The sequence below is a fragment of the Sander lucioperca genome, chromosome 4, assembly GCF_008315115.2.
Source record: "Sander lucioperca isolate FBNREF2018 chromosome 4, SLUC_FBN_1.2, whole genome shotgun sequence".
Taxonomy (NCBI): Eukaryota; Metazoa; Chordata; class Actinopteri; order Perciformes; family Percidae; genus Sander; species Sander lucioperca.
In genome coordinates this window covers 19817847-19828221 of record NC_050176.1, presented here as the reverse complement: position 1 = coordinate 19828221, position 10375 = coordinate 19817847, and the positions used below count along the sequence as shown (strand labels likewise).

The following is a 10375-nucleotide window of genomic DNA, read 5'->3' as shown; positions in this document are numbered from 1 at the left end:
GATCACAACCGATTTGACGCTTTTTTTTCTAATCTAAACATTCCTACAATTGACCCTGACTCTAAAGAACGATTGGAACAAAATCTGACGCTGGAGGAAATCAACAATGCAATAATGTCCCTTCAGAGTGGAAAAGCCCCTGGCCTGGACGGGTTTCCAACTGATTTTTATAAAAAATTTAAAGATAAACTTGCCCCTCTTCTTCTCTCAGTCTATGCAGAAGCACTGGAGAATAACATTCTTCCGCCTACGCTCCGCCAGGCGTCTATTACACTGTTATTAAAGAAGAATAAGGACCCTCGAGATTGCTCATCTTATAGACCAATCAGCTTGACAAACTGTGACGGTAAAGTGTTCTCAAAGGCCATTGCACTCCGGCTTGAGACAATTCTTCCTCATGTCATTTCGGAGGACCAGACTGGGTTTATCCAGGGTAGACAATCCTATTTTAACTTGAGACGATTGTTTAATATCATCTATACTGAATCTAGCACTCCATCCCCAGAAGCAGTAATATCGCTTGATGCCGAAAAGGCATTTGATCAGGTTGAGTGGGATTATCTTTTTCATACACTTGGCAGGTTTGGTTTTGGCCCTAACTTCACTCACCTTATCAAGCTCATTTACACTGATCCAACTGCCTCAATTTATACCAACGGTATCTCATCTGAGTATTTTCCTCTTCACAGAGGGACAAAACAAGGGGATCCAGTGAGTCCATTGCTTTTTGTTTTAGCTATAGAGCCACTTGCCATAGCTCTTAGGTGCAATAATAGTATACAAGGTATCTCACGTGGTGGCCTAACTCACACTGTCTCGCTTTATGCAGACGACTTGTTACTATATGTCACCAACCCCATCACAACTACCCCTGAAATCCTTAAAATCTTACGTGAATTTGGTACCATATCTGGATATAAACTAAATTTGAACAAAAATGAATATTTCCCCATTAGTAGTAACGCCAGAGAATATCCCAATCTGCCATTTAAGTTGTCCGCTGAGTCCTTTACATATCTGGGTGTAGAAGTCACCAAATCCTATTACATTCTATTTAAAAGTAACATCACTCCTCTGTTTGAACAGTGTAAACAAGATATTAAAAGATGGTCTATTTTGCCACTATCTCTTATCGGGAGAACAAATTCTGTAAAGATGAATATTGTACCAAAGCTTTTATATTTATTTCAGGCACTGCCTGTTTATATACCACAATCTTTTTTCAAGGCATTTAATCAAATGATTTCCTCCTTTATATGGAATAATAAATCAGCTTGCATAAGAAAAGAATTTATGGAAAGACCAAAAGGTGTAGGTGGGCTTTCACTTCCACATTTGCGTATGTATTATTGGCTGCGAATTTTAATGCGATCTCTCTATGGTTAAGAGTTTGGAATGATAGGATCCCTGCATGGCTCCAGATTGAAAAGGTTACAAGCAGCCCACACTCACTCCCTGCTTTACTCTGAGCACCCCTACCATCACTAGTTAATAATATTAAGGATAATATAATTGTAACTCAATCACTACGCATCGTAAATCAGTTCAAAAGATGTCTGGGTATTCAGAGTATTTCTATTCACTCACCAATAATACATAATCATCTTTTCCAACCATCCCTAATGGACAATGGCTTCAAAATTTGGTATGACAAGGGCATTCATAGTATTGAGGACTTGTATATTAATAATACTTTTGCTAGCTTTGAACAACTATCCAGAAAATTCGGTCTGACCAATAATCATTTTTTGCGATACTTGCAAATTAGAGATTTTACTCGTAAAAAGTTTGCTAATTTTCCTACTCTCCCCTCTCCTTCCTGTTTAGATTCCCTATTAAGGGTTAATATGCTGAATAAGAGCAGAATATCATTTATTTATTCCCATATCATGGATAGCTGCAACCTCTCTATTTCACATATTCGAGAACAGTGGGAAAATGACTTGGGGGCGCAGCTGTCTGATGAAGAATGGGATATGGCTCTTACTAGAGTCCACTCCTCTTCCATATGCTCCTGACATTCTTTAATACAATTTAAAGTGTTACACAGGTTGCACTTCTCAAAAGCCAAATTAGCAAGAATATTTCCGAATGTAGACCCATTATGTGATAGATGTAAACAGACGCCAGCTACTTCCTATCATATGTTCTGGTCTTGTCCGAAGCTTGTTCCTTTCTGGTCATCCTTTTTTGAAGTCATCTCTAATGCTTATGCTTATAACATCTCACCTTCTCCCGTCTGGAACTGGAACTATACATGTTTACACCTGCCCTTGGTCAGTCCTGTAATAAGGAATGTTAGGTGCACGTTTTTTTTTTTTTTTTTTTTTTGTCCGTCTGTTGTCTGTGACAAGTCTGTCAGGTTGATTTGGGGTTTGGTCTGTCTTTGTCTTTCTCTTGTTGGGATTGTTTTTCTATGGTTATTTGTAAAATAGAGAATACTATTGTTTTATGTGATAATTGGAAAAGTACAAATAAAGTGTTTAAAAAAAAAAAAAAAAAGAAATGTTAAAATATTGTAAAAAAACTAAAATGTCAACTTCATGGTAGCCATAGAAGAAAAGTCTGGATCGCCAGAGTCATTAACATCTGGGAACCATGAATCATAAGTAGATATTATATATTTACAAAGTGATTCAGTGATTATATATGATAAATAAATGTAAAAATCTAAAATAAATCACAATCTGTGTTAAAAACTGGGAATGTAACTGTTTAAATTCAGTATAATACTATATTAATCCACTACATTATAACAGCTTTTCAGTTTTATGGTTACTGGCTAAATATTTGTTCCATCTCTAATGTTAAGTATATCTAGCATTGGTTAAATCTGAAGGTTTTAGCTAACACGGTGAACATGATATTTAGCTGTCATAAAAAGTGACATGAAATAAAAACAGACTTTTGAAGAATGGCATTTTGAAATATAAATGAACTCCTATAAAACTCTATCATTATAAAAAAAATAAGTTATGAAATAACATGATAATGAGTTGAGTTTTTAAGTTTTTTAAGTTGAGTTTTTAAGTTATTGTTTGATTTATACGTTTTAAACAATCAGTTTTTCATTATCATTTATTTAATATATATATATATATATATATATATATATATATATACAATTCTGGGGCTCCATAGCTTACAACTACACAACAAATATTGTTATAAACTATTTATTTATTTATTTTATCTTTCACCATGCAACAGAGTGAACTACTCTCATTGGACCACCCTGTTTAAATATGAATGAATGAATGGAAAAAGTCTTTAGCATAACAAATCATAAAGAATATGATAAGGAACTCTCATACTACTTTTTTTTTAACCAAGATACTGTAAATACTAGGTGATTAATTTATATTTGTGTAGGGGGTGGCAGTAGCTCAGTCCGTAGGGAGTTGGGTTGGGAACCGGAGGGTCGCAGGTTCAAGTTACAGGTCCCATTACGGACCAAAGTACGGAGTGTGGATTGGTAGCTGGAGAGATGCCAGTTCACCTCCTGGGCACTGCCAGGTGCTCTTGAGCAAGGCACCGTACCCCCCCCAACCGCTCAGGGTGCTGGTCCAGCACTGGCAGCCCACTCACTCTGACATCTCTCCATTTGTGCATGAATAGGTCCTGATCATGTGTGTGCGTGTATTTCAGGCCTGTGTGTAGTGATTTCTAGCAAACAGAGTGTAAATTGTAATTTCCCCACTGGGGATCAATAAACAGTATAAATTATATTTTTTTAATTATTTTAACATTTCTAACTACAAATACTCACAGGCAATAATTAGTTTGTAATTTCCACACAACTATTATGTTATTTCATTGTTCCGCACCCTGCACCCATGGCAGCTGGAATCTAATTTGAATCCCTGGCACTTGCCTAGCGTGCTGCGAATGGCTCAGGCCCATCCTATATCCAGGGCATTGTCAAAGCATCCACCCTAGCCATCCACTACGCTTTGCTACTGCCAAATGGCTTGCTACTCCCCCACTACAAGGGGGCAGCCGCAGGCACACTGTCAGGAAATATGGACAGGGGGACCAAATTTTCCAAATTGGGCCCCTTATCCAACCCACTCGAGCACCATAGACCTTTGCATGGGCCACCCCTGGGCCTTGGAAGGGAGACCCAGCTACCACTTAACAAAATCCCAACTGTTTACTGTGCTGGCTGGAAGATGTTTTTTTGTTTTTTTTAATGTAGCACCTGAAGCAGTTTTGCTTATTTGATGAATGTTATGTATGTGCATAATTCTTGCATTTGTTTTTGGTGGTATCTTCATGGTTGAATAAAAGCATCAGCAAAATTAATGTAATGTTATTCAGTAAATACTTTTATGTTCACATACTTGATTTTATTTCATTTTCTTGTAAATAAAAGAATGTATACATGCTAAGCAAATATTGCAGATTACCAGTAACTGCTATGCTGTAAATAAAGTGCTACCAGAGAATGATTTGGAATAATCACACGAGGGAAGGCAGTGAAGAATGTCAATTCGTAGAAGGGAAACGGGTAAAGAGGGTTTGGTTTTCAGTTTGTGAAAAGTCAAATGTTTCTAATTCCAGAGGAAAACAGGTTCAACAGGCTGTGATGTCACGTTTGCCACACATGGGATAGGTTGCCTCCTGCCAGCCGAGCTTCCTCATTTGTCCAAGGTAAGACTACTGCTCTGATATATCTCACACATTGCACTGTTTAATAATTGAAGTAGGACATGTACTTCTCTTCTCAGATAGTGTGTTTATGACTGAGGCAGGTCTGCGCCTCTTTGGATCACAGTTTTTGATGTGTCTTGTTTATGTTAGAAAAGAAGTCCCATGTGAGCTCGAATTACTTGGCTGCATTCAGCCAGTGTGTTTAATTCCTGATACTGTTTGTTTAAGGTGACTTATTGGCATTATAACAAATTTTGGAGAAATGGTGACGGGGAATTACATAATTCAAGATGTAACTGTGTTCATACTGTAAAGACAGTGTGCTGTTTTCAATTTATAGTACGAGTTTAAATGAGCATTTCAACTGTGTTAAGATGATAGCGAGTATGACCTGTTTTAAAAATACAATTGTGAAATGTAACTAAGTACATTTCCTTAAAGCTTCAGTGTGTAACTTTTTTATATTAACAAACGTCTGTTACATTCAAGCCATTGCCAAATGAGTTGCTACAAAGCTAATTAAGACTATCAGCTCCACCCCGTCTGTATTTCTCAGTATGGCTATGTTCAGAAGATTGTGTCGTCCGATGACTTTCACGCGCAGAAACTCGAGTGACGATAATTACCTCTTCTGAAGAGTCCATCATGTTTTTTGAATCCTCCGTGTCCTCCTTGGCTACTAGCAACTAGTTAATAAGAGAAAAAAATATGTTATATATTTATATAATATAAATATGTATTGACATTTTCTCTGAATCTACTCTATGGTGTTTGTATTACTGTATATATGAAGTGCTCTGGATTTTATAATGTTACTTATTCTATACAGTAATTTGTACCAGACAAGGAGATCAAATTGCCCATGTTTTTGTGATGATTTTTAACTAATTTTAACTTTGAAAGTACTTAAGGAAATGTTCAAAACTTGACAGGATATTTACTTTGCCTTTGATATAACTATAACGTTATGCTGCAGTGTGTGTTGTGTTGTTTTGACACTGTCACTTTAAATCTCTGCTGCTCTGGTGAAAGGTCAGACTGGTGAATACAGAGGCACCTCAAGCATACCTCTCTATTGTTTGATCTATAGCAGGGGAGGGAGGAGATGATACCAGTAACTTTCACAACAGAATCAGAGCTGCAGATTTCAACTGCAGCAACGTGATATCCCACAGCCTATGTTCAGTGTCCTCATACACACTGGGCTGGTAGAAAGAAGTAGTCTTTAGGAACTAAAAAGAGACAGCAGTGACAACACAGAACTATTACATGTACAGGGCAAAACTGAGGACATGCCATGTTGTAGTATGAGAATAAGAGAGCACTTGGAGGAGCACATACCTCTACCTATAACAAGATAAAATCTGCAACTGGGTCCAGATCTACTGTACATGATATGATAGACAATCATGCGATAAATATTCTTGATTATTTCCATGCAACAATTAGAAAACAGTAAGATGTTCCTACATTACAATGTTATGAAATCATTCCACAACTGGATCTGGATCTACATCCCCAAAACTAATTGTTTGTTGTTTGATAAAATGATCTTAACTCAAGTTCCGCTCACCAGCCTTTTAAACCCTTTTTAAAGCTGGTCTCTGGTAAATTAGGATGTAAACGTCCTAAACGTTGTAAACGTTGTCAAAGCCAAGTCCATTTTTATACTGTAGTAACGTGTTTTTTAAGATCCTGCTAACTAACAGATGAATTAACAGGTTTTACTAGGCTACACTAAATACCAGCAAGTCAAGTCAACTTTATTGTCAATTCTGCGATATGTGCCAGACATACAGAGCAATTGAAAATTGAGTTATTGGGGGCAGAGGGGAGGGGAGGGAGAGATGGGAGGGTGTTGAGCTTCCTGACAGCCTGGTGAGAAGGGGTGGGAATCACCAGAGGCCTCACGATACAATATAATCATGATACTTATGTCACAATACCATATTATTACGATTTTAAAAATATTACAATATTCTGCAATGTATTGCAATTTATTACCTTTTTTCCAACTTCAAATTTTTCCCAATTTCAAATGATTTCCCCAAAAGGAAACTTTGTTAACATCTGTTTCTCTGTTTGTTCATCTCACTTTTATTGTATTGCTGCAAAATGGGATTGTCAAGCAGACACATTGACCAATACATTTATAATATAAGATTGATACTTGGCGTCTGTGTATCGATACAGTATTGCCACAGAAAATATTGCGATACTATGCTGTACTGATTTTTTAGAACAGGCTCGGAGGCTCCGGTACCTTCTCCCAGATGGCAGGAGGCTGAAGAGGCTGTGTAAGGGGGGGCTGGGGTCACCCACACTGCTGGTTGCTGAGGTGAGGCGGTTGATGTCCAGGAGTGAGGGGAGTGGGACACCAATGATCTGCCCAGCAGCCTTCATTATGTGCTGCAGGGTCTTATGGTTGGAGACGGTGCAGCTCCTGTACCACACAGTGATGCAGCTGGACAGGATGCTCTCAATGGTTCCCCGCTAGAAGGAGCACATGATGGGTGGGGGGGGATCTCACTCTCTTCAGTTGGCGGAGGAAGTAGAGGCGCCGCTGCAACTTTTTGGCCAGTGATGCAGTGTTTGTTGTCCAGGAGAGGTCCTCACTGATGTGCAAGAGTGTGTCTTTGTATGTTGATTACATGTGAATTATCTGCTGTATCTTCTCATTATCATTAGCTTCTTGTTTGATTGGTGGATCTCCTGATGGAACCACCTTCATATGAGGAGGCCACTCTCCACCCTACTGGTCTGGGCACCCCCTCAACACCTCCTCCCACCTATGTAGAAGCAGGTAAGCTAAAATCCCACTGCTCCATCTTTCCCTGTTTCTTTCACAACTCATCAGGTGGCACTGAAAATACACCCACCATGCCGGCTAAATTTGAAAAGACATCTTTTGTTTCTCTGTCTCCGAGCACTAATCTTTCTGAAAACAGTATGCAGGATGGATACATCTGAAAATTCAAACACAGTATGGGTGATTACAGAAAGCAGGAGTGGGCAGAAAGGAGTTTTAAGGAGTTGAGACTGAGCAAAGTAAAGAAGAGATTTTGCTGTTTTGCTGTTGTTTAGTTGTTTTATTGTGGATATCTTTACGGAAACGAGAACAGGTGTCATTATTTGTAGAGATATCCATCCAAAGTGAAACACCGTGAAAAAGACTACCATCTCTTCTTTGCCCTTTTTTCAGTTGGCAAACAAAAGAACATCTGGTGAGGAGTGGGACAGACAACCCACCTGACTAAATCATTATTTTTCATGCTCCAGATGTCTTCCGACAAAATAAAAATAAATACAGATTAATGGAAATGGTTCTGCTGTGCATTCAGCCATGTTGGCATTTTAAATGAGCAATTAGAGAGAAAGTTATAGACAACTAAAGGTTGTCTTCTTAGCCTGGCACACATCCCCCTACCCTCAATGGGCTGGTTTACATCATCGTTTTGTTAAAGCTTGGTTTAACAGTTTAGAGGTGGCTGTGGCCCCTTTAATTAAAAGCAAGACCTGAGCCCCAAGTTGCTCCCAATGGGCAGACCAGTGCCAACGTTTTGCTACCATGTATGTATGAATGTGTGTGTGAATGAAAGGCAAATTGTAAAGTGTGTTGTCCAGTAAGGTAGAAAGGTGGTACTGTACTACAGTCTATTTACCCCTGAAACACCATGCTGGAGTTTTATACACTGGAAGATTATACACTCTGGATGCTGTTTTGGTAACGCTGCATTTGGGGAAGAAAAATACTGTTTTACTCTGGAGTTTGGAAAGAAAATGCATGCATTTACAAATTTAATGTGGACGTTTTACTTTTTTTCTAGTAACAACCCAGCCAGATTCTTTTCCTGTACTGACTCTGCCAACTGCTGGGACGTCCCCTTCACAAAACACTGGACTCATAACCCATCAACTTACACAAAGTAATAAATGCTACATATTTACTCTTGCTCTTGTATACAAACCAATGGGTGAAAATAAATTTCATGTTAGTTTTGTTCATGATATCCTGCTCTGTCCTTCCTGTACCCTCTGAATGCCAGTTGGAGCTTCTGATGGAGGCAGACAAACCCAGCCAGCAGTAGTCTTAACGCAACCACAGCCTGTTCCCATCTTAATGACACATCTGGGAGACATCCCTGGTCTGGTATGCTGCCCACACTGCCACCACGTTGTCACCTCTAAAGTCAGATATGTGCCAGGGAGGGTTGCCTGGTGGATGTGTTTGCTTATCACACTGATGGGGTGAGACACAGACGTACACGTGCATGAACATTTAAAATCAGAGTGCTATACCAGTTTTAACAAAGCGTCATCTCTGTATTTTGTCCCTGCATGTGTGTGTGTTTTTCAGGTTTATCTGTGGTTGCTGTCTGATTCCGTTTGCGATACGAAGTCTACAAGATGCACATCATTCCTGCCCACAGTGTGGAAAGCATCTGCACACATACAGAATATGACAGGATTGATAAGGCTAACCCTTTTCCCCATACCACTCATATTTTTGTCACAACATAGATACATTACAGTTTTTCATAAGCACAGAGGAAAGCATGCAAGTATTTAGGTGATGATAAGTGTGTGTAATCTAAGGTATTTACAGTACACTGAACATAGAGATGGACAGAGGAGTGGCTTCTGCCGTTTGAGAGGTTTCTATACAAATGATTTTATATGATTTTTCGTGGCTAACAAAACTTGACAGAGTTTACATCTGTCGAAATTCTAACTCGCCGCTGCTTTTCGACAACATTCCCGTCTTATAACCTACAGAGGGTGAGTTTATGATACAAAAAATATTAAATTTTTTCTATATGACCTTTCTTTGAGATTTATGACACATTTTTTTACATTCTAAAGCACAGCACATGAGCTTTTTTTTAATAGCTTTTTTTTAATATACATATAGAAAAAAGTTGACGTTTGACCCTTTGTTAGAATGTACTGTGGGAGTTTTAATACAAATCAATGAAGAGAAAGAGAATACAGAATCCATCCCTGCATGTGCATTTTACCAAATGTGTGCAGGATTCTTTACAACATTACAGAGCACAGACTAAACAGCAGACATTTATAAAGAACAAGATAATGTCCAGTCCAGGGACCTAATTCATGGTTTTTGTTTTGTTTTCCATTCAATTGTACATACAATTGTATTTTCTATATTTAAATACTAAAATAACCAAATCTGTATTATTTGTCTTTTTCTAATGTATACAACTCTAACATTCATGTTTACTTTTATGATGAAGGGGGCAACTTGTCCTGACTTGAATGCCAGACATGATTTTCTTTTAAGCAAACAATGCCTATTGGAAAACACATTGATTTAAACAGGCTCTAATGCATTTTTCTGCATAATTATTATTTCAAAGGCCCTGCACATTCAACTTAAACCCATACAGGTGACTTAAATACTGTTTAGCTTTGTTAGGGCAGTATAACTAACACCTTCATTATTCATATTAGTACATGGAAATAACCACCATAACTACAAGTTAAAGAGTCTAAGTAGTTGCCCTATTCTAAACAGATTTGTATCGTATGGCATAGTTCAATATTTTATGAAAAAAAATGAAAACATGTATTTTTACTGAATTGATTGTATTAGTGTAAATATTGGATTTTTATTTAGATGTAACTACCACTGAACGATTTTTTTCCGACATGACATGACATGACGTGAACATGACAATAATACCCATGTTTTTACACAAGA

General features: G+C 38.0%; 1 protein-coding gene across 2 annotated transcripts; it reads left to right on the top strand.

Annotated features, from left to right (window-relative positions):
- The first annotated feature begins 4592 nt into the window (after nt 1-4592).
- Nucleotides 4593-9847, top strand: si:dkeyp-75b4.8 (lipopolysaccharide-induced tumor necrosis factor-alpha factor). Of its 2 annotated transcripts, none has more exons than XM_031302338.2 (5): nt 4593-4653; nt 7342-7456; nt 8481-8579; nt 8700-8901; nt 9011-9847. In XM_031302338.2, exons 2-5 carry the CDS (start codon nt 7369-7371, stop codon nt 9114-9116), a joined length of 495 nt encoding a protein of 164 aa, XP_031158198.1. In that variant the 5' UTR covers nt 4593-4653; nt 7342-7368; the 3' UTR covers nt 9117-9847. The 2 variants fall into 2 exon arrangements, with proteins under 2 accessions (XP_031158198.1, XP_031158199.1); XM_031302339.2 differs by lacking the exon at nt 4593-4653 and adding an exon at nt 6083-6108.
- Nucleotides 9848-10375: the final 528 nt, after the last annotated feature.

Coding starts and splice junctions, on each gene's coding strand:
- si:dkeyp-75b4.8 (XM_031302338.2), top strand. CDS start 7,369: ATGGAACCACCTTCATATGAGGAGGCCACTCTCCACCCTACTGGTCTG. Junction 7,457..8,480: donor TCCCACCTATGTAGAAGCAG/GTAAGCTAAAAT, acceptor CTTTTTTTCTAG/TAACAACCCAGCCAGATTCT. Junction 8,902..9,010: donor TTGCTTATCACACTGATGGG/GTGAGACACAGA, acceptor TGTGTTTTTCAG/GTTTATCTGTGGTTGCTGTC.